Source organism: Microtus pennsylvanicus, chromosome 11 (genome assembly GCF_037038515.1).
Source record: "Microtus pennsylvanicus isolate mMicPen1 chromosome 11, mMicPen1.hap1, whole genome shotgun sequence".
Lineage (NCBI taxonomy): Eukaryota > Metazoa > Chordata > Mammalia > Rodentia > Cricetidae > Microtus > Microtus pennsylvanicus.
The window spans coordinates 22,921,775-22,949,094 of record NC_134589.1 but is presented as its reverse complement, the minus strand read 5'-3'; the positions used below and the strand labels follow the sequence as shown (position 1 = coordinate 22,949,094).

The 27,320-nt window shown below is 45.9% G+C and overlaps 2 protein-coding genes across 2 annotated transcripts; both read right to left on the bottom strand.

The window, feature by feature from the left end:
- Nucleotides 1–352: 352 nt before the first annotated feature.
- Nucleotides 353–6,165, bottom strand: Krt27 (keratin 27). Its single transcript, XM_075942228.1, has 8 exons — nt 5,752–6,165; nt 4,788–4,870; nt 4,282–4,438; nt 3,795–3,956; nt 3,585–3,710; nt 1,652–1,869; nt 1,395–1,444; nt 353–676 (listed from the first exon to the last, which is right to left on the bottom strand). The coding sequence occupies exons 1-8, from the start codon at nt 6,163–6,165 to the stop codon at nt 522–524; spliced, it is 1,365 nt and encodes a 454-aa protein (XP_075798343.1). The 3' UTR covers nt 353–521.
- A 12,041-nt stretch (nt 6,166–18,206) lies between these two features.
- On the bottom strand, nt 18,207–27,057 carry Krt28 (keratin 28). The gene is made up of 8 exons (XM_075990780.1): nt 26,551–27,057; nt 26,062–26,144; nt 25,278–25,434; nt 23,966–24,127; nt 23,761–23,886; nt 20,028–20,245; nt 18,603–18,658; nt 18,207–18,349 (listed from the first exon to the last, which is right to left on the bottom strand). Exons 1-8 carry the CDS (start codon nt 27,055–27,057, stop codon nt 18,207–18,209), a joined length of 1,452 nt encoding a protein of 483 aa, XP_075846895.1.
- Nucleotides 27,058–27,320: the final 263 nt, after the last annotated feature.

Here is a 27,320-nt window from a genome sequence, read left to right as displayed (position 1 = left end):
ACCCAGATGGGGGTGTTGGATCCCCTGAAACTGGAGTTACAGGGCATTATGAGTCTCCATCTGGGTGCTGGGAAGTGAACCTGGGTCATCTCTCCAGCTCCAAGAACTGGTTTTTATTTTTAATTTTTTAGTAGCTGTTGAGTGCCTAGCAATCAACTTATATACACCCAGTATGTGTGGAAGGTTGGGAGATTAAAATTTCGTAGACACACGAAAAGACTACAACCATTACATATTCAACCAGTTCCTAACTTGCAAAAAGCATGGAATAAACAGAGGAAATTAAAGGCAGAGCTTAGCTTCCATGGGAGGGTGTACTTCAAATGCAGTGAAGAACCAGAACCAGGCAGGATAGCTTGCAACAGGAAGACATTTATTGAAACACCACCAGAGAGAAAGCCAAAGAAATGTCACTAGTCTAAAAGGTTTGTCTTCATTCACTGGGAGAAAAGCAGAAACGTAAGAGGGCCCTATTTTGGAAAACCGCTTAGATTTGGTATTTTAAAGTAGGGCTCTTCATTTTAGGCAGTGGAGTTCAAGAAGGCATCCTTTCTTTGCTCATTCTTGTTAACTTTGGTAGATTTTTCTTCCAGGGTATGAATTCTGGAGGAGAGAACCTTGCCACGGGGATCTAATTCTTCAACAACAGTTTTAACGATGGCGGTTTTAGATGGCTCTGAAAGGACACAGACAAACCATGAAAAATTTAATTCACAGATGGGGAATAATTCAGCATTTGAAAAATATAGACTATTCTGGGTGGTGGTGGTCCCAGCACTCAGGAAGCCAAGGCAGGTGGAGCTCTGAGTTCGAGGCCAGCTTAGTGTACATAGAAAGTTCCAGAATAGCCAGTGCTACACACACACACACACACACACACACACACACACACACACACACACACACACAAAACCCTGCCTCAAAAAACCAAACCAAAACAAAAGAAACATATATAACAAAAAAGACAGAAAATAAGAGAAAGGTAGACTTCAGAGCTGGCTCAACCTGTGAAGTGCTTGCTTTGTAATGATGAGGACCTGAGCTCCATCCCCAGAACCCACATAAAACAAGTCACGTGTAATCCTAGGTCTGGGGAGGTGGAGACAGGAGGATCCTTGGGTGCCACTGACTGGCCAGCCTCATCTACTTGGCAAGCTTTAGGTCCATAAGAGACCCTGTCTCAAACAAAGAGGTGGGCCTTGGATGAGGAGCTCTGCTTGAGTTTGTCCTCTGGTCTCTACCTACAGGTGCACCTGCACACATGCACACAAGAGGAAGAGAGGGTCCAGGGATGGAGGAGGAAGAGGAGGAGGAGGAGGAGGAGGAGGAGGAGGGAAAGAAACAAAGAAAGGAGAGAAGAAACCACTGAAGGTTTTGTAGAGCTTTTAATTTACCCTTTATCTGATTTCCGGGTCCTCCTGGGCCTTTTGACTTAACACAAGAGCTGTAAAAAAAAAAAAAGATTTTTGCATTATTTACATCTCTGTGTTGTGCTAAAGCAACTGAGAAGCAGAGATTAACAAGAGAATCTGCTGAAATAATACCAGGGACTGTGTATCCATTCCCCCATGATCTGGACTGCAGAGACCTGCCGCAGCTTCAAGTGACTTTAAGGAACCTTAAAGAGAGGCCTTAGAGGCACAGTGCCTACCCCTCGTCTCCGTCAATGAGGCGGCAGTAGGTCTCGATCTCCTTCTCCAGGTGGGCCTTGACGTTCAGAAGCTGCTCGTATTCCAGCTTCTGGCCCTCGGTCTCGGTCCTGACCTGGTGCAGCTGCTCCTCCAGGGCGCTGATCTGAGCCTGGATCTGAGCCAGTTGTGTGCAGTAGTTGCCCTCGGTCTCGGTGAGGGAGCACTCCAGAGAGTGTTTCTGTGGTTTGGAAAGACGGTATTAGACGACATCACTGTCCCGACTCAGAAGAAGCCTCTTAGAAGAGAGTCATCCTTCCACAAGGCAATCACTCCTCCCCAGGGCCATGGAGACGGCTGTCGGGGAAGTGCTTGCCGTGTAAGCATGTGAACCTGGGAGCCGTCCCCAACACCTACACAAAAAGTCAGGTACGGCTGTGTGCTTGTAGTCCCAGGGCTGGGGAAATGGAGACAGGATGTCTATGACTTGATGATCAGCCAGCCTGGCTGAACCTGTGACCCCAGGCTGAGACAGGTGAGAGACCCTGTCTCCAAAAACATGGTGGAGAGCTCCGGAGGAAGGGCACCTGAGGTTGACCTCTGGCCTTCATACACATGAGCACACACTCACACCCAATGGGCACCATACACACGAACATACACTGCACATATACACCAACAGCCATTTTCATCTAGAAGATTCCATTTGTTCATTATTCATGGTGCACGCCATACTAGTCTGTCTGATAATCATATAGATGGTGGCAAATGGTCCTTGTCAATCCAAAAAGGTGAAACTGTTTCTCTCTAGGGTTCAGCCAAAAGATCCCTGCCCTATACACTGATGCACTTACGGGGTGTAGCAGCTTCCAGTTTTCTCAGTAACAAAGGACCCCCCTACATTTTGCTTCCTCATCATCAGTCCTGCCAATCATTGCTTTTCTAGAGTCAGTTATATAAACAGTGTATATAAGGGATGATCTAAAGAAAAGCACCAGCCTCTTAAACTGCTGACAAATGGAGATGGCAGTATCTCAGGATTCTCTCTCTCTCTCTCTCTCTCTCTCTCTCTCTCTCTCCTTTTCTTTCTTTCTGAGGCAGGATCTCTCTATATAGCCCTGGCAATCCTGGAACAAGTTATTTGGAACAGATTGGCCTTGAACTCACAGAGATCCAACTTTTTCTGCTTCCCCAATGCTGGGATCAAAGGTGTGCACCACCCTGCCTGGCTAGGTGACAGTATTTACTGACCATTTTGAAGCCAGGTATTTTCCTATGAGGCCCGTTTTTAACACATTTACATACAGCGCATGCGTTCTTTTGTGGGTCAGGGCTGGCCGTCTCCTGGCCATAGGAGGAAAGGTACAGACTCTGGTCTGGCAAGTGGGAGAGAAAGTCCCATTCTTTGTCTCCATTTGTGCTGCTCTGGGAGTCACCGCCCCTCTTTGAATCTGATTCTTCTTCTGGAGATACTGACGTGAGCTGTGAAGACGGCCTGCCTACGCCTCAGGGGGCATTGCAGGCTAAGCTGTGGGTGAGCGACTGGGCAAACCCTTAATGAAAAGGGTGATTATTACTGTCATTAGGCGCGTTTCGCTTTAGACTCAACCTTCACACCTCTACTTTGCTTCTTATTTATGCCACTTAAAAGGAATTTAAGTGCTTTTAATTAACTGACTGACAGGAAGGCCGGGTGGGGAAACCGGGGAAGATATTTCTGCTCTGCAGAGATTTTTTGGATACAGGTAAAATGAATTTCTTCCGGAGCACGTCAAAATAATTGTATTTGCAGCTTCCCAGGGCTTACTGACAGCTAGGCATGACTTTCAAGCATATGTCAACAAGTAATCAGAGGCTAAAATCCCAAGTGAGTAACACTACAAGGATGAAAATTCTTAGGAGGTTTTTTTTTTTTTTCAACTTCCAAAGCAAAGCTGCCTCGTCCTTCATACTTACCATGGCCAAGAGGGACTGCAGCTCTATCTCCAGGGTTTGGAGGGTCCGTTTCATCTCAGTAAGTTCGTTCCGGGCTGAGGTGGTGGCTCCAGCATCGTCTGAAATCTGTTGTTGCAGGGTGGCGCTCTGCGAAGGCAGGAGCTGGTGTCAGGGTGGGGACAGCGGCATCCACACCTGGTGCCGGGTGTGTGCCCACGAGCCTGCCTTTACCTTTTCCTGGAACCAGGCCTCGGCATCCCTGCGGTTCTGCTCAGCCAGAGCCTCATACTCGGCTCGCATGTTGTTCAGCAGGACGGTGAGATCCACACCCGGGGCCGCGTTCATCTCCACGTTCACGTTGCCTCCCGCTGCGCACTGCAGAGCCTGCATTTCCTGGAACGGTTTGTTCAGCCACATCAGGCTCTGACTGGTTGGGAGGGAGCCAAGTGGACAGGATCCACTTCTGTCTGAGGTTTGTTGCTTTTTCTCGTTTGAGACAGTCTTACTCTGGAGCCCAGGAGGCCCTTGGACTCTCAGCAATCCTCTTGCCTGAGATCTGGGATGGTAGCTGTGAGCTACCATCCTGGACTGGTTTGTTTCGTTTGAGAAGGAGTAATAGAAACATTCCAAAGGCATAGGGGGAAATTAAAACCGTCTTGATATGAAGCTATTTCGGGAAGGAGGCAGGCTATGAAGACAGGGAAGGTTGAGAGCCTACCTCCTCGTGGTTCTTCTTGAGGTACGCCAGCTCCTCCGTGAGTGTTTCCAGCTGGACCTCGAGGTCAGTTCTGCACAGGGTCAGCTCATCCAGGACCCTTCGCAGGCCGTTGATGTCGGCCTCCACACTCTGGTGAAGCGCCAGTTCACTTTCGTACCTTAGAGATGTGTTGGAAGGGTTCATTGTCTCCCACCAGATTTGAGACTCCCCGCTTTCTGGGTCATCCTAAAACTTAACCTAGCACAGCAAGCTTCAGCGAGACTACCTTCAGCGAGACGCACTTCTAGGAAGCTAGATAATGGGGGTAGTCAAAGTTCTCTTCCCTTCTGACCGTGACAATCATTTGTGTTAGCTCTGAATTCTCTAAGTTAATCGGGTGAGTTAACTAATGCTCTAAAATGAACAAAGGGACAAACGACAGAGGAGCGAAGACTCCCAACGACACGCCAGGAAGAGAGGGAAGTCCCGGGATCACTGCTGGCCTGTTTTCATTCGGCTCAACTCACTTCATTCTGAAGTCATCCGCCGTCAGTCTTGCGTTGTCGTTTTGCAGGACGATGTTGGCGTTGTTTGCGGTCGCGGAGATGATCTGATGAAGGGGGAGGTGGGTGAGAGTCAGGACATAATAAAACAGGCACATTTCCTTGCACTCCAGGAGCATCTGGAGATCACAGGAATGCTTCTCACACCTAGAGCTGATGATCAGGTGTTGTGAACACGGGAACTCGAGATATAGTCAGTTTTACTTTATATTTCAATTTCTACTTCACCTTTAAAAAATTTCCTCTTATGGGCCGGAGAGATGGCTCAGAGGTTAAGAGCATTGCCTGCTCTTCCAAAGGTCCTGAGTTCAATTCCTAGCAAACACATGGTGGCTCACAACCATCTGTAATGGGGTCTGGTGCCCTCTTCTGGCCTTCAGGCATGCAGACAGAATATTGTATACATAATAAATAAATAAATATTAAAAAAATTTCCTCTTATATTTATAAATATATAGTTGGAGACACCGGGCAGGTTTTTTTAAAAATATATATATATATTTTCATTTTACTAAAAAGATTCTTGCATGCCTGATTTCAGATGGGTGGGTCATGATCAAAGATTGTAATTATAATATAAATTGTTATTGTTGTTTTTTTTAAAATTCACTTGTTCTATGTGCATGGGTGTCCTGACTGTGTGTATATTTGTGCACCATGTGTATGCCTGGTGCCCTCAGAGACTGGGAGAAGGCTTCAGATCCTCTGGAACTAGAGTTAGGTTGTGAGCCACTATGTAGATGCTGGGAATTTAACCCCTGGTCTTCTGGAAGAGAAGCAGTCAGTGTTCTTAACTGCTGAGCCCTCTCCCCAGCCCAGAAATTATTTGGAATATTGACAATGAAGTTCTAGAAGCTGTGCTCCATGTCCTGCTGTGACCTCTTCTATTTTTCCTTGTCTATATGTCCCATGTCCCTGTACTTCTTACCTGGGATCTGAGGTCATCAATGATCGGGAAGTATCTACTGTAGTCATGATCGAGACCACGGCATGAACCAGGTCCAAATTTTTCATACCAGTCCTTGATCTTCTGCTCCAGGTCGGCGTTGGCCTCCTCTAGCGCTTGTACATTCTCCAGGTAGGAGGCCAGGCGGTCGTTGAGGTTCTGCATGGTCACCTTCTCATTGCCTGACAGGAGGCCATGCTCGTTCGTCGTAAAGGCCCCACAAGACGCACTGCCCATACCGAGCCCTCCGGCTGAGGAACTGCCTCCAAAGGCGCAGGAGAAACCACTTCCGATGCCTGGCACGCCGCACGCATTTCCAGCCCCCAAAGCTGCTCCGGTGCCGGAGAGCCTCACGGAGCCCAGCCGTCTGGATGCGGAGGAGAAGCGAACGGACATCGTGCTTACGCTGGAGTGTTGCTCCGAGGGTGAATGTCCTACTGGGTGAGGACTGCTTTATATATGCAACGTTAGGGTGTCTCTAGGGGAAACTCTGCCTCTCCTAGCAAAACGGTGTTTGCTAGCTCATTGAGAATTACCCGTAAGTGGGTGACATTTTGCCCTAATGAATGTCTTCACGCTGCCGTGGCCACTTCCGTAGGTGGATGGTTATCTTGATGTTTGTTGTCTTTGGGAGGGAGCAGGGTGGAGTATTATCAAAGTTATTATAGTGATGCCTTTGAATTTAAGGTGAGCAACCCTTCCTGCCTCCTAGGCTCCAGGAGTATACAATTCCTTAAAGAATTCCAAAGCAATGTGGCAAATACAATCCTCTTTCCCTTGCCCAGCAACACCTGCATGTTTCTGGCAAGCAATTCACCATCTGCATTGTTCTCTATCAGAGACGTTGAAAATAATTTCAAGACCAAGAGCCTTGGATTCTGGAGGAAGGAAGCTGAATAAAGGGCCTTTTTTTGAAACAGAAAGTTTTCCCTTGATCTTTTATCCTTGCTGAATTACCATTTAATCTGAACAGGTTTTTGCCCGAGTCATGTTTCTAGGCAGCTCATAAGGGGAAGTCTATTAGTCTCCATGGCCCCTAATTTATTTCCTTCCTTCCTTCTTTCTTTCTCTTCCTATTACATTTTTTATTGATTTTTATTGAGCTCTACATTTTTCTCTGCTCCCCTCCCCACCTCTCCCCTCCCCTTCAACCCTCTCCCAAGGTCCCCATGCTCCCAATTTACTCAGGAGATCTTGTGTTTTTCTACTACCCATGTAGATTAGATCCATGTATGTCTCTCTTAGGGACCTCATTGTTGTCTAGGTTCTCTGGGATTGGGATTTGTGTCCCCTAATCTCTTTAGCTGTAAATGAAGGACCCAGTTCCCTTTTTCTGTCTGTAGGTTTCTAGTATTTTTATGCATCTTCCTCTCCTTAGAATATTTCTGTACTTGCTTCCTCTACTTTTCACCTCCTATTCCTTCCTGAATTTTGGTTCTATTATTTTAGAGACTTCAGGTTTATCATGAATCACTGCACACCTCCAATTCAGCCTTCCCGTTCCCTTCCCCTGACTTCTCTTCCCTTCCCTTTGTTTCCCTTCCCTTCCCACTTCCTTTTCTTCCCTTCCCTTCCCTTCCCCTCCTCCTTCTTTCTCTCCCCTCCCCTTCCCTCTTCCTTCTTTCCTCTTCCCTTCTTCCTTCTGACAGGGTCTCACTATGTTGCCCAGGCTCACTTTGAACTTGTGATCCTTCTGCCTCAGCCTCTGGAGTACTGGGTCACAGTGCCTGCTCAACCATTGTTCCTTACGTTTATCTTCAGACTGAGTTTTAGGCAGTTGCTGTCTGAGGACCCCTCCACATCTGGATGCTCCCTTTCTCGTCTGTTTGTGCCTTGTCCTTCCCACATTTTGCCACTGTGTGACTCACAGTTTTGGGCTTGCCCTGTAAGATTTCTCCTGCTGTCATCTTGCTGGCTTGCCATCCTGCTTCACGATGCCCCCTGCCCCTCTCATTGCTTTTGTTCATGTTGCTCTTTTCTTCAATTTTTTCTTGTTTTTTTTAATTTAAAATTTTGCATTTTTAATTTTAATTTTTTTTTTAAATTTAAAATCTTGCCTTTGCCAGGAACAACTGGCATCATTTTCAGTTGTGAATATTTGAAACAAATAATCTAAGAACATAAGATTTCATAGCCTAGTAGGTAAGTTTGCAGAGAAGAAAGCCAGAAAATTTGAATCAAGAAGTAATGTGCAGGGGCTGGAGAGGTGGCTCAGCAGTTAAGAGCACTCACTACTCTTCCAGTTCAATTCCCAGCACCGGCACTAGCAACTCACAACAACCTGTAACTCCAGTTCCAGACGCTCTGGTGCCCTCTTCTGGCCTCCATGGTCACCTACACTAACATGCTCAAACACATACACATCATTAAAAATAAAAGACATCCGTAAAAAAGAAATAATGTTCATATGGAAAACTACTGCTTCACAGGTAGTTAAAATAAAATTAAAAAGAAATGTTATTAAATAACATTTTAATAACCTACTGCAGTACGTAAAATGATGATGTGATATCATTTCCTGCAGTTGTAAGTTTATGCTGTTATATGTACAGTGTCATTATTCCTATTATATATTATAAGTAGAAGATGTTTTTAAAAGATACATTTTAGGGTTTTTTTTTTGTAGTGTTTGAACCTGTCCAGCACTCTCTGTAGATCAGGCTGGCCTCGAACTCACAGAAATCTGCCTGCCTCTCCCTTCCAAGTGCTAGGATTAAAGGTGTGCGCCACCCCCGCCCAGCTAAATTTTAGTATTTTTGACTGAATGTTTCCCTACTTTTGAACAAGGGACCCACCACCTTCATGTTCCATTGAGTTCTGGAAATTGTGCAGCCAGCTATAATTGTTCTGTTTTCTGAGGAAGCTGAAGGATCCTATAACAAGACCTCGAGATGCATAGATCTGCAAACCCCTCATAAAGGAAGCCTGTCCTACAATGGTCCCGGCCACAGATATCATCTCTAAATATTGAGGCTTCCCCTTGAAAATAAACAGAATCTAAAAATCACCTTATACTACAGTCAATCCAGCCTGACGGGCAGGCTCGAAGTTACAAATAAGAAATGATAACTCAGGAGCAAGTATGATAAAAGGAAAACAAAGAGAACTTTCAAAACAAACCACTTACAGTTATTAACTTTCAGAAGAAACAAAATACTGCACATTCTGCACAGCAGAAAAAAATATCTTGAATTTTGTAGGAAAATGGATGGAGCTAGAAAACATAATTTTGAGGGAGGTAACCCAGACACAGAAAGACAATTAGCACATGTACTCACTCACAGGTGGTTTTTAAACATAAAAGCAAAGAAAACCAGCCTACAAACCTCAATCCCAGAGAATTTAGACAACAATGAAGACACTAAGAGAGACTTACATAGATCTAATCTACACGGGAAGTAGAAAGTAGAAAAAGACAAGATCTCCTGAGTAAACTGAGAGCATGGGGACTTTGGGGGAGGTCTGAAGGGGGATGAAAGAGACAGGGAGGGGAGCAGAGAAAAATGTAGTACTCAATTAAAATAAAAAAGAAGAATTTATCAAACTGAACAGCGAACACAGGAAAATCTTTTAATTAAAACGTGTGTGAGGGTTTGGGGTGAGGGGATGCCATTCCTCATTACTTCTCCAGCTTATTTTTTTGAGCCAAGTGTTTTACTGAACCCGGAGGTCGCTGTTTCAGGTCCTCTGACTGCCAGCAAGTCAGCATCTACCTGTCTCTGCCTTCCCAGTGCAGGGGTGACAGGCATGCACTGCTGTACTGGGCCACAGGCGCTGCTGAGGTGTGTGTGGGTGACTGGGAGGCGTGCACTGTGTGCTGGAGTGACGGGCACTCGCTGCATCCCCTGAGGGGTCTCTCTAGTCCTGGAAAGACTATTGGAGTTCAGAACAAACTTGCAGGCCTGCGGCTGTAGCTCAGTTGGAAGTGTGCTTGCCCAGCATGTGTGAGCCCAGAGCTAGTCCTAGGACCACATAACCTGGATGTGGCAGGACATGCCTGCAGTCCTAGCACTCAGAAGGTAGAGGTTGGAAGACCAGAAATTCAATGTCATCTTTGGTTTCATAGGGACCCTGAGGGTGGGCTACATATGATCTAGTCTCCCAAAACTAAACTGAAACAATAACAATAAACAAAGAAATGAACAATTTTCCTCAAAATAAAAATTTTTAAGAAGCCTTTTAAGAAAAAAAAATACACCTTTTAAGAACATGAGCTGGCCAGGCATTGGTGGTACCCACCTTTAATTCCAGCACTTGTGAGGCAGAGGCAGACAGATCTCTTTGAGTTCAAGGCCAGTTTGATTTACAGAGCGAGTTCCAGGACAGCCAAGGCTACACAGAGAAACCCTGTCTCCAAAAACCAAAAAGAAAAAAAAAACCCAAAAAACAAACAAACAAGAACATAGGCTCAAGTTGGAGGCCAACCTGTCTAAGTCAATCAATCGAATCAATAAAACACAGGCCTGATTTAATAAGAAGGGGTCAGTGGTTCTCAACCTGTGGGTTGCAATCCCTTGGGATCCAATTACCTTTCACGGGTGTCACCTAAGACCATCCTGCCAATCAGATGTTTATATTATAGTTCATAACAGTAGCAGAATTATAGTTATGAAGTAGCAACAAAATAATTTTATGGTTGGGGGTCACCTTAACATGAGGAACTGTATTAAAGGGTCACAGCATAAAGAAGGTTGAAAACCACTGAACGGGGTACTCTGAGAGTGAAGCTGTTAGTCGATATGGATCCTCTGAGTAGTCCCAGCTAGCCTGGAACTTTGAGGCATACCCAGGCCCCAGACTCACAGAGATCCACCTATCCCTGCCTCCTGAGAGCTAGGAGAAAAGGTGCATGCCACCACTCCCGGCCTGATAAGAAAGATTTTTATTGCTCATGAGTGAAGAGAGCACTCAGGAAACCAGGTTAATACTCCCATGGTCTGAAAAAGTCTAGTACAGTGAGTTAATTTAAAATCTAAATCAATAGGGCCAGGGAGTTGGTTGGATCTTTGGGCCTGAGTTTGGGCCCGGCACCCATGTGAAGATGCCAGGGGCGGCCACATGTCCTTGTAACTTCAGTGACAGGGAGACAAAGAAAGGTGGATCCCTATGCTGGCCAGACAGCCGGCCCATGAGAGACTGTGTCAAAAATATGTTGGGTAGTGTTCCTAAAGAACACACGTGTGTACCTGCACATGTATGAACATGCATGCACACGGACAAAACAAACTAAGTTAGTGATACTCTGTACTACCCAAGGGAAGTCGTTTCAGTGCAGGTCTTGCAATATATCCCTAAAGTTATGTTTCAACCAAACTAAACAAACAAATGAAGAAACAAGGGCGTATGACCAAGAGTCAACCTTAACTACAGCCTGTGGAACACAAAAGACCAACAGCCGTGAGATTACAAGGAAGTGATGCAACACACACACGTGGCTTTAATATATAGGAACGAAGATGCTGGAAGTGTTGTCAATGGACAAGGGACTATCAGAAAAGATGAGACCACTCCACAGGCATGAATTCACTCCTGGGGGTGCAAATCCTCATGCCTGGCTCTGTAGATCCAGTCAGGAGCCTGTGGCTGGGGAGGTCACAGGCCCTAGGGCAGAACCTACTACTGTTGTTTTGCTAAATGGCCAGCTGTCAAACCGCCTTCTAAATACTTCCATTTCCGCCCATAGATCAGTGTTGCTCTCAGCCTTCATCAGGGCTCACGCATGCAAGGTGTGACATGCAGAGAGTCACAGTTGGTCAAAGTGTGAATAGTCCCTGATGGCGGGTGGGAGCTCAGCTTCGAATACGACATCTCTATCATCGGCGCCTTTGAGGCTGAGGGGACATCCTGGGAGAGGGGGCGGAAAGTCCACGTAAGCCAGATGACAGGGAGAAGTGCTGGGAGACTGTCCTCCATACACGACAGGGTCACTGTACCCATAAAGTCACAGCGGTCCTGGTTACTCCCACTAGAGTAGAACAAGCCGGGGCCAATCAGCATTTCGCCGTGGATGCAGCTCATCCCTCCCTAAGGATGGCTTCTGAAGTGGGGTGGTGACACTTAATTCAGGAGTGCAGCCGTGCTCCAGGAAATAACCCTTCTCCCAGGCTCATGAATGCAACCTAGATTAAACTCAGTGGGAGACACACACACACACACACACACACACACACACACACACACACTCACACACACTCACACACACACACACACACACACTCACACACACACACACACACTCACACACACTCACACACACACACACACACTCACACACACACACACACACTCACACACACACACACACTCACACACACTCACACACACACTCACACACACTCACACACACACACACACTCACACACACTCACACACACACTCACACACACTCACACACACACACACACACTCACACACTCACACACACACACACTCACACACACACACACACACTCACACACACTCACACACACACACACACTCACACACACACACACTCACACACACACACACACTCACACACACTCACACACACACACTCACACACACACACACACACACTCACACACACTCACACACACACACACACTCACACACACTCACACACACACACACACACTCACACACACACACACACACTCACACACACTCACACACACACACACACACACACACACACACACACACACACACACACACACGAGACATCAAAGGTGGAGGGACACCTGCTGGGAAAGAGAAAGCTCTGAGTGCCAGTGGGCTGTCAGAAGATGATGGAGGGCAGAAATAATCAAAATTTATTAGATACATGTATGAAATTTCACTTTCCCCATGTTCAAGCCCCAAACTTCTAAACTAACAATTATAAGCCCTGGTTTTATTTTCCCCCAGCTCCATCTAGACAGAGTCTCACTGTATAGCCCCTGGTATTTGCTTTGAAGACCAGGCTGACTTCAAACTTACAGAGATCTACCCACTTCTGCCTCCCGAGTTCTGGGTTTAAAGATATATGCCACCATTCCTGGTCCATCCCATCTTTTGATATATGAACTTTGGCAGGTACAATCTGCTGCCCTTTGGCTCTTTTAGGATCAACTAACTTGTAAAATTTCAATGACTTTGTGTAACAAACGGATTCACAGAGTAAAACCAGATTTTTAAAAATTATCTTAAAAATGTGAGGGGGCTGAGGAGATGGGCTCGGTGGATAAAAATCCCTGCCATCCAAATGTGAAGACCCAAGTTCAAATCCTATGTAAAAGGCAGACTTACAGAGCAAGTGTCTGGAATCCCAGCATCTGTATTAGGACTCGGGATGTGAGGTAGGAGAATCCCGCCAGCTCTTGGGCCAGCATCTGGGTGTGCGAAGTAGCCCAAGAACAAAGAGATCCTTACTCAAACAAGGTGGAGCTGAAGGGCTGACCCTCAGGGTTGTCCTCTGACCTCTACACATGTGACCGCGGCATCTGCATTCTCTCCCTTACATATGTGTGCAGAGGAGAGGGTGCCTGAACTGGCCTTGTCCCATAGCCACACTGATGACTGTCTTGCATATCACCATAGAACCTTCGTCCGGCGATGGATGGAGATAGAGACAGAGACCCACATTCAGGCTAACCTGAAACTCATAGCAATCCCCCGGCCTCAAAACAGGGAGAACAGGCATGAACCATTACATCTGGCTTTCAGCACTTAGTTGTTACAAAGGAAACCACAGCTGTCCATGATGTATGGGAGCCCTTTGCAGTATGTATGCACTGAGCTCCCAAGGTCCAGATAAAGAGCAGAAGGAGGGAGAACATGAGCAAGGAAGTCAGGACCGCGAGGGGTGAGTCCACCCACGGAGACGGTGTAACTGATCTAATGGGAGCTCACCAAGGCCAGCTGGACTGGGACTGAACAAGCATGTGATCATACCAGAATCTCTGAATGTGGCTGACAATGGGGGCTGACTGAGAAGCCAATGATAATGGCACTGGGATTTGATCTTACTGCATGTATTGGCTTTTTGGGAGCCTAGTCTGTTTGGATGCACATCTTCCTAGACCTGGATGGAGGGGGGAGGGCCTTGGACTTCCCACACGGCAGAGCACCCTGACTTCTCTTAGGACTGGAGAGGGAGGGGGAGGAGAGGTGGGGGCAATGGGAGGGAAATGGGAGGAGGGGAGGAGGTAGAAATTTCTAATAAATAAATAAATAAATAAATAAAGAGAAAACGGAGTAAATGAGCAAAGGAAGCAAAGTGAGGTCAAAGCTCACAAAATGTCAATACTTATGCATAAGAAAATGTGGAAAGGGACAGAATTCCCGTATAAAACGAAACATTTTGTGCCTGCAAACAGATTAAGAATCACCTGCCACCTCAAAATCACCTAAAATGCATTTAAAGGGATAGAAGAAAAAAATTTAGAAACGCTTAGGAATGAGTTGCTAGAAATAAGACATAGCTGCAGGAAATGTGGAGGTTAGAGAAAACCAGTGTCCAGAGGAAAATTATGTTCTGCAGCCACACAATCTTGAAGTATCACTGAATATGATTTGGGAGCACACTAAAGATAATAAAATGCCCCATGGAAGCTACTCACAGGAAGCCGGTGGTAATTCACTTCCTGCAAAGGGCTCCCATACATCATGGACAGCTGTGGTTTCCTTTGTAACAACTAAGTGCTGAAAGCCAGATGTAATGGTTCATGCCTGTTCTCCCTGTTTTGAGGCAGGGGGATTGCTATGAGTTTCAGGTTAGCCTAGGTTATATAATGAGCTGCAGGCAGACCTGGGGTACAGAATGTGATCTTGTGTTAGCAATAACAAAAACAGTAACAAATCACAAAACAAAAACGTGTGTGTGTGAAGCTGGTCAGTGATGGCGCACGCCTTTAATTCCAGCACTCGGGAGGCAGAGGCACGCGGATCTCTGTGAGTTCAAGGCCAGCTTGGTCTACAAAAGCTAGCTCCAGGATAGGCTCCAAAGCTACAGAGAAACCCTGTCTCGAGAAACCAAACCAAACCAAACCAAACCAAACCAAACCAAACCAAACCAAACCAAAAAAACGTGTCTATGTGAGTGCGTGCACACACACACCAATCAACAAACTAACTGTCCAAGCAAAGTGCTTCAATTCCTTCTCCTTCAGATAGCTGCTGACTCATCTTTGAAGTATTCAAACCCACTACAGTAGAGAGAAGTGGGGGCTTTTCAGAGACTGGAGGAGAGCATGTATCTATCAGAACTTCAGAGCCCAGGTACCCTAACTTCCGCTGAGCACAGAAAATCTCAGAACTGAATGGCATAGTTATTTTCTAGGAAGAAGTCTGAGCACGGTATGTTTCCTTCCACTCTGTGAACTCAACAGAACTTAAAGGAAGTTCACCCCGGGGTTAATTTTATATCCAGTGCGCTGTGAATAGACACCCGGGGGATTCTGGGTTATTTCTTCAGCTAAAGGTGCAGCGTTTAGTTAGAGTTTTGCTCTCCTTTGAGTCTTTCTGTGCCGGCAGGTACTCTCACTGTAAAGTGCCTTCCTGTACCCCTGAGCCGTCCTGGGCATTCTTATACAAAGGGGATCCCCACGCAGACAGTGTTTGCAAAGATCATTGGTCTCTGAGCGCTCCCGCAAGGCAGGAGTTGTTCCGCAGGCTCCAGATACAAAGACTCTGTTAGAGGAGTCCTGCGCTTGGTCCAGTGCTCTCTGTGGCTAACCTGAAATTCTCAGTAATTGTGTCTCTAAATCTGTGCTCTGTAAAGTGAGTTCTGATTAACTGTGGGGCATGCAGGAGTGCAGGGGAGTGTGCAAGCTGTCTGTAATGGTTTATACTGCCTCCGTAGCACGGAGCATAAGCACTGCCTTCGTGCACTGCAACCTGGTTAACAGTGCAAGGGAGTCCATCCGTACCCAAAGTGGGGAAATGTTTGGTCTGCAGCTTCCAAGATGGGACAAGCTGGGTCTCTGGCAATCCCAGGGAGCCAGGTTTTCCATGCAAACCAGAACTTGCTTCAAAAGTCATGGCTGTTCCAAGAATTATGAATGACTGGAGGATCTGGTCTTTATAAACGTTTTTGAAGTCTATAGCTAGGTGTGGTGATACTTGACTTTAATCTCAACACTGGAGAAACAAAAGCAGGGACATCGCTGTGAGTTTGAGGTCAGTCTGAACTACATAGTGGGTTCCAGGATAACCAAGGCTGCATCTAAAACAAAACTAGACTAAAAAAATAAAAACAAAAATCCAAGCAAAACCAAACAACAACAACAACAATAAAGTGAAATAAAAATAATTGAGTGTTGCGGGAGGTCCTCCCACTCCTCCAGCCTATCGCCGCTGAGATACCAGCCCCTTGGGGCGTGGTCTCTCTCCCTTTAAAAAAGCGGCCACTTCCCTCTCCTCTCTCTCTTCACTTCCTGCTCCGCCGGTGACTTGACTTCCTTCCTGGTTACGCAGAGGGCTGAAAGTGATCTGTAAGTTTTTCCCCTTTAAATAAATATCACCCTATTAATCATAATCCCAAATTGGCATTGTTTGTGACTTACGCCTTCAATTGAGTTTGTTTTGTGTTTCCAATGTTTGGTAAGAGCTGTGTGTGTGTGTGTGTGTGTGTGTGTGTAGCTACAAAATAAGAGATTATATAATTTTGGTGTTTTGATTTAAAACTGGGGTTGCAGGGCATAAAACAAGTGGCAAATGTACGAAATAACCTAAACTTTATTTTTCTCTTTACTTAAAATGATATTAAATAGCAAAAGGCCATAAAACAAAAGCCAAAACACTAAAAAAAAAAACCCCTCCTCAGAACAAAATCATAAACTATCCAGGCTAAATCAAGAACATAGTTGAAGATCTGGGCATGGTGATGCGCGCCTTTAATCCCAGCACAGGCAGACACAGGCGGATCCCTGAGTCTGAGGCCAGCCTGGTCTACAGAGTGAGTTCCAGGACAGCAAGGACTACACAGGGAAACCCTGTCTCGAAAAACAAAACAGACAAAACAACAGCAACAGCGAAGAGCACAACGGAGGAAGAACGGAAAGAGCATCATTTTCCAGACCCTTTGATGCCATGGCGTTTGGATATGGGGACTTTGTATTTTCACTTTTGTTTCAGAGTCTCTCAAGTTATGTAGCTGCGTTTTTAGAAGTCAGCTCCTCAGACTTCTAGAGCTTGCTTCGTGTGAAGCATTTGGGCAGACATTTTGTAAGTGTTTCAGTATTTTTTTTTTCCACTTCTTTAAACTTCAGTGGAGCTACTGGATTGTTGGGTGGGATGGAGCTCCTCAGTGAAGTCAGGAAGATCCTGAGAAATAAAGGAACAGTTTTCCTAAGGCGGAACCATCAGAGTGACCTTGGAGATGACACAGTTTTAATTCTCAGCACAGGTCTCTGTGCAGAGAGGGATTAAAAGCTGGCATGCTGTGATTTTGTACAGTCCCGAAGTAAGAATGGTGTTTACATTTCGTGTGCATGGGTGTTCCATCTGCATGCATGTTTGAGTACCACATAGATGCCTGGTGCCTGAGGAGCCCAAAGAGGGAGTTAGATCCCTTGGAACTGGAGTTATAGATAATTGTGAGCCATGTGTGAGTGCTGGGAATTGAATCCCAGTCCTCTGGAAGAGCAGCCGATGCTCTGATTGCTGAGCCATCTCTTTAGTTTCTGGCTTATACGTTTTAAACAGTTGAAAACATGGAAAGAATAACTTTTCATGAAACGTTAAATTATTTGCAATTTGAAAATTTCAGTGCCTCTAAATAAAGTTTTATTCAAAGTAGCTGTGCCCTTCAATCTATGGTTGTTTCCCTAAACAGCGACTAAAAAGCTGAACGGTTACAATAGACCTACGGTTTGCAATGCCTAAATTATTTCTGTCTGTGCCTTCAAGAGAAAAACCTTCTATAATTTGTCCTAGAAAAGTCATGAACACATCCTTCGTTGAGGTAAATGTTTTCAAAGATTATTTTTCCAGTAAGACTGGGAATGGTACCCTATTTTGTGGGTAGTCTTGAGATAGGTTGACAAAAATATCAGACACGCGCCATCTCGTGGTGGAGTGTGTCAGTTGCAGGAGAATTTCTGTCCGTTCCCAGATAATTTACTTGTGCAGATGTGGTGGGATTTAAAAGTTATGCTTAGCGAATATTTAATATTTAAATGCCACGTGATCATATTGGTATTTATTGAAAATTAGAGTGAAATTCAGAGGAAACGTTTTCCAAAATGATCTTCAACTTAATATTAACCACCAGCAAATGGAAGTGTGTCCCCATCAACTATTTTCTTTATTTGGAACAGAAACACCCAATATCATGCGAAAGTCACCAAGAAAAGAGGCATTTTGTCGAAGGTCACTTTATCTGTGATAGTAGAAAGCGTTTCCATTCTCCCTGAGATTTAGACTGGCGTAGCTGCGCTGGCTCCGCCCCGTTATTCTGCCCCCTAGCGTGGGAGCTAGAAGGGAACCCTCTGTTCAGCCTTGCCGTTGCTCATCTTAGACATCTTCTCCTCGATGGAGTGGATCCTCGAGGACAGCACCTTCCCACGCTGATCTATTTCTTCAACCACCGCCTTTACCAGTGTGGTTTTGGACAAATCTAGAGAAGAAAACACAGGTGAATGCATGAGTCCTTCCTAAAAGATTATGGGAGGGGAGCCCACTGTTAGGCTTTTCGCATGCATCACATGCCTTGGGGAGGGAGTATTACACGTTTATAGTAAGGTTTTTTGGGTGTCTGGGGAACATTTCCAGTAGTTAAAACCACTTAACTGTAGACTTGGCTACCACGTGTGAGTGTTGTTGATGGGAACGGAGTTTCCGCTACAGAAATGAAACGAGGTTTTTGTTACCTTTGGATGAAGTCCCCGAGCTTCCAGATTCAAAGCCCTTTGAGCCAGAGCAGGAACTGGAAGCAAGAAAAGTTTATTATTTTAATATTGGTATTTATGATCACTTTGGAAACTTTTCATTGAAATACTGTCTTAGCAGATCTCAGTTTTTACTATTGAAGAAAATATTATGATTTTGTGTGCAGGAGCGGGAAGTGATTACAAGTTATTTATTTCCATTTGATATTTTTCTTTTGGGTGGTGGTGGTGATGGTGTGTGTGTATGTATCAATATGTGTGTATGTATGTGAGTGTGAATGTTTCTGTGTGTGAATATGTGTATATATGTGAGTGTGTATGTGTCTGTGCGTGAATATGTCTGTGTGTGAATATGTGTATGTGTGTTTATGTGTGAGTGTTTATGTGTATGAGTGTGTATGTGTGTGTGTAGGTGTGAATGTGTTTGTGAGTGTGTGTGTGTGGGTTGGCATCAGGAATCTTCCTTTACTGCTCTCAGCCTCAGTTTTAAAGAGAGCCTTATTTATTTTTATTTGATGGGTATGAGTGTTTTACCTGAATGCATGCGTATGCACCGCATGCACGAAGTACCCTTAGAGACTAGGAAAGGGCTTCAGTTTCCCAAGAACTGGCGTTGCAGCCTGCTGTGAATCCTGCGGGTGCTGAGAACGGAACCCTGTCTTCTGTAAGAGCAGCAAGTGCTCTTAACCTCTCAGAAATCTCTCTAGCCCCTCCACACCACATTTCTTGAGGCAGGTTCTCTCACTGAACCTACAGCTCACATATCAGCTAGATTGGCTGGCCGGTGAGCACCCAGCATCCAGTCTGCAGCAGATCCGTCCAGTGAGCCCCCGCACCTGCATTCTCATTCTGACCCCAGGTATGGAGTGACAGGCTCGGACCACTATACTCGGTGTTTACACAGACGCTGGGAACCAAAGTCGGGTTCTCATACAACAAGCACTTTACCCCCTGAGCCAGTCTCCCTGTCCCTCCCCTCTGACTTTTTTTTTAAAGTCCAAGAAATAATTAAAGAATTAAGAAAGAAATATGCATTAGCTTGAGAAAGATACATATAAAATATGCACTGTTGTGGCAGCCACACATCCATATAGAATATGTCTACATGTGTCTACATACATACATATGTGTCCTGAAGCCATGATCAGGGGCTTTGGGAAGGGTCAGGGGTCAAGAGAATCTTGAAAACCCAGTGCTCGACATGGGCAATACTGAGGAATTGTGCAGGAATGATGGGAGTCATCCGAGGAGGATAAGGGGGTTCTCTTATGTACAAATATAGAGGAACTGATTCTAGAAGCAAGCAAAGACGCACGCTTGTACAGTGGGAGAGAAAAACAGCAGGCTAAGAGTGTGGAAGGCGGAGGGGTAGAGCACCTACTGTGGGGAACTTCCCAACGGTCTTACTTTTCGTCTCCGTCGATGAGGCGGCAGTAGGTCTCGATCTCCTTCTCCAGGTGGGCCTTGATGTCCATCAGCTGCTCGTGTTCCAGCTTCTGGCCCTCGGTCTCGGTCCTGACCTGGTGCAGCTGCTCCTCCAGGGCGCTGATCTGAGCCTGGATATGAGCCAGCTGAGAGCAGTAGTTGCCCTCGGTCTCCGCCAGGGAGCACTCCAGCGAGTGTTTCTGAAACATCAAAGATCATAGCAAGGGATGAAACCACCAGAGAACCTAGCCCTCAGTTTCTTAGCATCTGCGGGACCACCCCTCCCAGCCAGGCAAGTAGGGGCCGGTCACAATAAGACAGTGGAGCCTGGCATTAACCATGTGGTGAACAGGCACTGGATGGCCTGGCGTGGGATAAATGATTGCCCCGCCAAGATTGTACTTTAACATTTACTTAGGTGTGTGTGTGTGTGTGTGTGTGTGTGTGTGTGTGTGTGTGTGTAGTAGGGGGCAGGCATGTGTCACAACAAATGTGTGGCCGTCAGAGAATCACCTGCAGGGGTTGGTTCTTTCCTTCTACCATATGTGTCCCTGGGAACTAACTCTGAGTCTTGGCAGCAGGTACCCTTACCCACTGAGCCATCTTATCAGATCCCTGTACGGTATTTGACAGTTAATATTTTGATAACAATTTCTGTTAAGACCGACATGTATATAAAAGCACTTTAGGGAGGACGGAACAGTAAGAAATCCACAAGGGATGATTCGTATTTTAAAGTTGTTGTTTCGGGGTTGTCTGTTATTTTGAAGTCTTACTCTTTAATGCCCTGTTCTCATCATCCTATTCCCAGGCCTGCTGGGCTCTTGTTTTCTTTTCTGATCCATTCTGGATTTTCTGCCAGTCACCAAGTCCTCTTTTGAAAGAAGTTAAGACTGATTGAATCCTTTAACAGGGTGGGCTCTGCAGGCCAGCGCTCACAACACGCAGGTCACGATGTCCACACCACTCCTATGAGAACCCTACTTCCTCTTGCTTTCCACAGACTGTAATTTGTCCTGCCACATGATCCCTGCTGCAATTGCGATAATTTCCCCCTTCGGCTTATCATATGTAGATATCCGCCTGGGTAGTGATTACTTCGGTATCGCTCATCAGAATGTCCATCACCTCTGCCGCTCTCTCATTTTCCTTCCTCTCGTGTGGCGTGACTGCAGCTCTTACGTCACAGGAAATAAGGTCTCTGTGATAAGGAGATGCAAGGCTCTGCCTAGCATTTTTGAAAGCAGTTTGGCTCGGTGTTTACGTCATAGATGCATTTTACCTTGAAATGCTTTCTTTTTATCTTTCCATATGTGTATGTATGTGTGTGTATGTGTGTATGTGTGCGTGTGGTGGCCAGAGGACACTCTTGGGTGTCAAGTTCTTCAAGTGATATCTACTTATTTATTTAATCATTTTTAAAGGCGGCCTATGGCTCACTGATGCAGTTAGAAGGGCTGGTCAGTGAGCTCCAGGAATCTTCTTGTCTCTACATCCCAGCACTGAGATAACCAACTTACGCCTCCCTGCTTGGCTTTTTTGCATAAATTCTGAAGATCAAACTCACAGCCTTGTGTTTGCCTGGCAGGTGCTTTACCAACTGAACTATCTCCTAGCTCGTCATCCTATTTCTTTATCGCCATAGTAGCATGATAATTTTTAGGATGATTTTGTGTTTTGCCAAATATATGATGTACTGATTCACTCCTAAGATAACAAAGAAGGAGTTAGGTAGTAAGATATTCATCATAGCATCAATCTAATGAGCTCAGACCCTTAGGATACAGATGGACACTGGCTGCTGGATGTGGAGAGAGGTTGCTGGGCTCTCCAGGGGAAGAGTGGCCAGAATGGTGATGGAGAAGAAGAGGTGACAAAGACACCAGGGAGAGGGGTACCCACCATCCAGAACCTTAAAGCCTCACTTCCCTGCCTTGGGCATTCCTTTATAAGATGGCTAATACCCTGGGAAGTAGGAGGGGCAAGAGCTCTCTTAACTGCCTTCACTGGGAAGGCTGGGTGCTGATGAGAGAGAACCAGATGAACTTGGAAGTTTGCCTAACACAGGAAGCAAACATACGGATGTTTATATAGATAACTTCCAACCTATAATTGACTTGGTGTTTCACCTGTGGGAAACTGACCTTGCAATTTATTTTGACCGAAGAATCTCAAGTGTGGAAGCTAAGTTACCAGTATTACTCTGTAATTTGCTTATACTGCAGTTAAATGGATTTTGTGTGTGTGTGTGTGTGTGTGTGTGTGTGTGTGTGCGTGCTATTTCCTGACCCCAAAGCATTACTTCCAGAATAGTTGATCTGAGCCTTGACTCTAAGTGCTTCGTGATTTTGTTGTTTCTATGAGAAAATGATTATAATGGGTGGGCTGACCCTAGACTCTGAGCCCTGATGTCATTGCTGATATGTGAAAATGCTTCTGATTCTGGTGAAGGAATTTGAGAATTTATTTCCCACCCTGTTTTTCAGAAACACAGGGAGAATTCACCCCTGCTGCGGGACAAGATCGTGCAGGGTTCTGATGGTTTCAGAGAGGTGAGTCTACACAAGAAAGGTCTAGAGAGCCAGCTGTGCTGAGGGTGAGGGGAAGAGGGGCATGCTGGGTAAGTTGGGGCTCAGCTAGTGGTAAGAACAGATCTGTCTCAATACTGCTTAGTGAGAGAACACTGCATCTGTGCTTTTAAGGTTGCTAAATCAAAAATTTTTCTAGTGTACTGAGCCTTGGTTTCCTCGGTGACAGGCTCGCTGTTCTCAGTTGCTTAGTAGTTATTTCGTTTTGTCTATATGACACCCCATTGTCCTCAGGGATTTACAAGACCTCTTGTGAAGATGGGTAACCCATGGACCACATGCTCTCCACAGTTCTCAGAGTCAAGCCTTTTGGATACCGCCTAATCATAGTCCTGACCGAAAGCAGGGTTTTGAACTGGGTTGTTTCCATGGTAACCATTGAAGTCTTCCGGATGATGTTCCTCACCCCCCAGGTGCCTAAGAGGCTGAGTACCAGGCTCTGTGGGGTGTTTGCTGTGGGATGAGGACTTTTGTATGTAGAGTGAGAGGATCGAGAGTGCCCATGTTAGAGTTGCTGGGAACCTTTCTTAAAAAAAATATTTTATGTGTATGGGTGTTTTGCCTGCACATACGTGCACCCCATGGATGCTACATCTGCAGAGGACAGGATAGGGTATCAGATGCTTCGAGACTGGAGTTACAGTCAGTTGTTAGCTGCACTATGGATGTCCGGGTCTGAATTTGGGTCCCCTGGAAGAGTGGTAGAGCCATCTCTCCAGGCCCGTGGATCCTCTCTTAATACCCTTTTCTCAGTGTTAGGAGATGTTGGTGTGACCCATCCTGGCCTGTGTGGCCAGATAATGTTGGTTCTGTCCCTTACTTTTTTTTTTTTTAAACAGGAACAACACTACCCAGCATGCTCTGGGGGCTGAATGAACAATGCTCAGGGTGGAACCGGGCACCAGACTGGTTATTTTAACTAAACGAACCCTGGGCGCCATCCAGGAAGGAAATCGTCTGGGTGTCAAGAAGTCTGTGAGGAAGACAGCGCCTCTCTTTCTGTCTCCTGGGATGCTTTCCCTCCTGTCTTCCCTTTCTTGGTAAGCATTTGTTATGGGAGAGAAAAGAAGGGCTTCTCATAGGTTTTGGGGAATCAGAGGCGCAGGCGGCCTGGTGTCAGCACCTACCGTTGCTGAGAGTGACTGCAGCTCAATTTCCAGAGTCTGCAGGGAGCGCTTCAGCTCCGTCAGCTCCGACCTGGCCGAGGTGACTGCGTCCATGTCATTGGAGATCTGCTGTTGCAGCGTGGCACTCTGGAAGGCAGATTACACAGGGTCACACCGAGTCTGGCTTGCTAGGGTGGAAGAGAGCAGCGGGTCTGGCTCCCCTCACCTTTTCTTGGAACCCTGCCTCGGCGTCCCTGCGGTTCTGCTCAGCCAGGGCCTCGTACTCGGCTCGCATGTTGTTCAGCAGGACGGTGAGATCCACGCCCGGGGCTGCGTTCATCTCCACGTTCACGTTGCCTCCTGCTGCGCACTGCAGAACCTTCATTTCCTGGAGCGAAGCGCAAGTGACTGTCCTTATGCCACCCGAGGTTTTAGAAGTCCCAGAGTTTCCAGAGGAATGTGTAATTTGTGGGTCCTATCTAATCTGTGTTCACACCAGTCATCCATCTTTCCATCATCCTTCCTTCCATATTCCATCCATCATCTCTCCTCCCTCCCTCCCTCCCTCCCTCCCTCCCTCCCTCCCTCCCTCCCTCCCTCCCTCCCTCTCTTCTTTCCCTACCCTCCCACCCATCCTTGTTTTTATGAGACAGGGTCTTACTCTGTAGCTTAGTCTAAACTGAAACTTGCTCTGTAGACCAGGCTGGGCCTTGAATTTGGGGAGCATCTTGCCTCAGCCTCCCAACTGCTGGCATTATAAAGTTGAACCACCAGCCCAGTGGTGGTGGTGCCCACCTTTAATCCCAGAATTTGGGATGCAGAGACAGGCAGATCTCTGTGAGTTCAAGGCCAGTCTGGTCTACATAGCAAGTTCCAGGGCAGTCAAGTCTAAACTGAAAAACCCTGTCTCAAACGAACAAACAAAAAAGTTGAACCACCACACCGAACCCAAACACACACACACACACACACACACACACACACACACACACCACACACCACATGTTGCCCCCAAAAAGCTGCTACTAACTTATTTCTGTACTTTGAAGTTTTCTATGTAAGATTCCATATAAAGGAAAATCCTTGTTGCTGTGGAGTTTCAAAATCAAACTGCTTGCAGTTAGCGTACTCCTACCAGGGAGAGTGCAGGAAATGCCCAGGGTGCCCCTATGTGAGCAGCTTTCCCCCCCACCTTCAGTGCAGTCAAAGCTGCTGTGACTTTAGGGGGGGACCTGGATCCCACTGTGCTCCAGGCCCTTCTCTTGTGTTTGCCTTCTCTTCTCTTCCTTCTCTGGTTTTCATGTTTGGGGGGTCACTCTCCCGCCAACACTCCCCAGTGGCCTTACTCTTTCAGTGCTGTGCTGTGTGACTTCTCCTCTCTTTCTAACTCCCTTCCTCTAACGTTCTCGTGGGAGGCAAGCAGATTTCATGTGTGGCTTCCCTGAGCACGGATTAGTGCTGGGATCACAGCGACTTTCTTCCTTTTCGAGAGTTTTCACGGGCAGAGCTGGGATGGGACTTAGTGAGGCTTCTCCTACCTCTTCGTGGTTCTTCTTGAGATAGGTCATCTCCTCACTCAGGGATTCATACTGCAGCTCTTGGTCCGTCCTGCAGAGGGTCAGCTCGTCGAGGACACGGCGCAATCCGTTGATGTCCGCCTCTACATTTTGGTGAAGGGTGAGTTCATTTTCGTACCTGGGTGGGGAGAATTTAAATACAGTGGAAAGTAGCTCTTCAGGAACTCAACCCGATGTCAACGGGAAATCTGAAACCAAATCAGGAGTCTAAATCTTATAAAAAGCCACAGAAAAAGCCTTGTGTGGTAGCCCATGTCTGCAATCCAAGAACTCAGGAGGATGAGCAGGAAGATTGTGAGTTCTAGACCAGTGTGGGCTACACAGTGAGACTCTGTCATAAACCAAAACAGCTGGACACAGAGCAGGACCCTTCCCCCTGGTTCTGTGCAGGATGAGCAACTCCCCAGTCACACAGATCCCAGTGCCTAGCACAGTTTCGTGAAAGCGCCATTTTTGTAATTTTACCTAAGCTGACAATTTTATGGATTGAACAATGGCCACAGAACATTACTTGGTGCTTGGCATTCCTTTAGGCAGGCATGGAGATGCGTGGGCAGTTTATTCATGGATGTAATGAATATGTTACATTTTGACTCAAGTGTACTGTCATTTTGTGACAGAAATCCTTTGATGCCTTTACTCTTTTGGGTTGTAATTTATTTTACTCGAGATGAAAACGAAATTGTTTAACAACACAAACAGACAGGAACTTCGTTTGGGGCCATGGCTGCTATCTGTCACTTACTTTAGTCGGAAGTCGTCAGCAGCCAGTCTGGCATTATCAATTTGCAGAATTATATTAGCATTAGCAGCCGTGGAAGAGATAATCTAGAAGGAATTAAATGGGCATTAACAGAAATAACTTTGCTTTTGTTATTTATTATTTAAAAAATAATTAAGCCTTTGCATTAATTTTAAACTTATACAATTATCAAAATATTTAGAATTTAATTTTTAAAAAATAGCTATGTTTTAAATTTAATCTCATATAATGTCTTATTTTTAAAACAGAATAATTTATTATATATAAATGCATTTCAAAATACAGTGGAATTAACATTTTAGCTACACTGAAATTCATGAATCAAGGTTCCTAATTTTGAGTAATTATTTAATTAAAATTCAGTACAAATTAAAGGACAGTCATTACTCATTTTCCTTTGTGATTCTATATAGTTTTGCTGGAAGTTATTAAGTTTTAAAAATTCGACTAGTTCCAAGTCTGTGATTTTACCTTGCTTTTAAGGTCCTCGATGGTCAGATGATACTGGCTGTAGTCGTTATCGAGTCCACGGCAAGATCCGGGTCCATATTTCTCATGCCAGTTCTTGATCCGTCTCTCTAGCTCAGTGTTTGCCTCCTCCAGAGCCTTCACGTTATCCAGGTAAGAGGCCAAGCGGTTGTTAAGATTCTGCATGGTGACCTTCTCGTTCCCAGAGAGGAGACCCCCTTCGTTTCCAGTGAAGCCCACACCAGCAGCATTCCCCAGGGCACCAGCGGCATGGCTCCCACCGGGGCCACCGCTGAGTGTCCCTCCTAAGGCCCAAGAAAATCCACTCCCAGCAGCCGAACTGCCCCCCACACTGCCGCCTGCAAATCCTGCGCCTCCGCTGGGTGGCCTGAGGGATCCTGACTGTAGGCCAACGTGCCTGGATCCGCCAGAAAACCGGAGAGACATGGTGCCAGGGCAAACGTTCCCCTTGTCTGTGGGCAGCCGTGACTTCAAAGGAGAACAAAGCATCACCAGCCCGTGGGTTCTTGGGGCTTTTATACACAGATATGGGGGTTGTCTCCAGTTGAGTGGTGTCTGCCGAGAGAGAAACGGCATCATTTAGATTAGCATGAAATGATGTATAATTGGGCGATTTAAGAAATAATTAATGCCTAACGTCCCCCGGTGTTGCTTCAGGATATATGTTATCGTACATAAAGTACGGCTTGGTTCTATATTAAGTTCATTATTTTGACTTTTAATTTTGCGTGAGTAACCAACCTTCTCTTTCA

Excerpts from the sequence above, each read along its gene's own strand:
- Krt27 (XM_075942228.1), bottom strand. The coding sequence starts at position 6,165 with ATGTCCGTTCGCTTCTCCTCCGCATCCAGACGGCTGGGCTCCGTGAGG. Across the intron at positions 3,957-4,281 it reads TCAAGAAGAACCACGAGGAG|GAAATGCAGGCTCTGCAGTG; the intron begins GTAGGCTCTCAA and ends AAACCGTTCCAG. Across the intron at positions 1,870-3,584 it reads TGCAGTCCCTCTTGGCCATG|AAACACTCTCTGGAGTGCTC; the intron begins GTAAGTATGAAG and ends TCCAAACCACAG.
- Krt28 (XM_075990780.1), bottom strand. The coding sequence starts at position 27,057 with ATGCTTTGTTCTCCTTTGAAGTCACGGCTGCCCACAGACAAGGGGAAC. Across the intron at positions 26,145-26,550 it reads TCGAGGACCTTAAAAGCAAG|ATTATCTCTTCCACGGCTGC; the intron begins GTAAAATCACAG and ends AATTCCTTCTAG. Across the intron at positions 24,128-25,277 it reads TCAAGAAGAACCACGAAGAG|GAAATGAAGGTTCTGCAGTG; the intron begins GTAGGAGAAGCC and ends GCTTCGCTCCAG.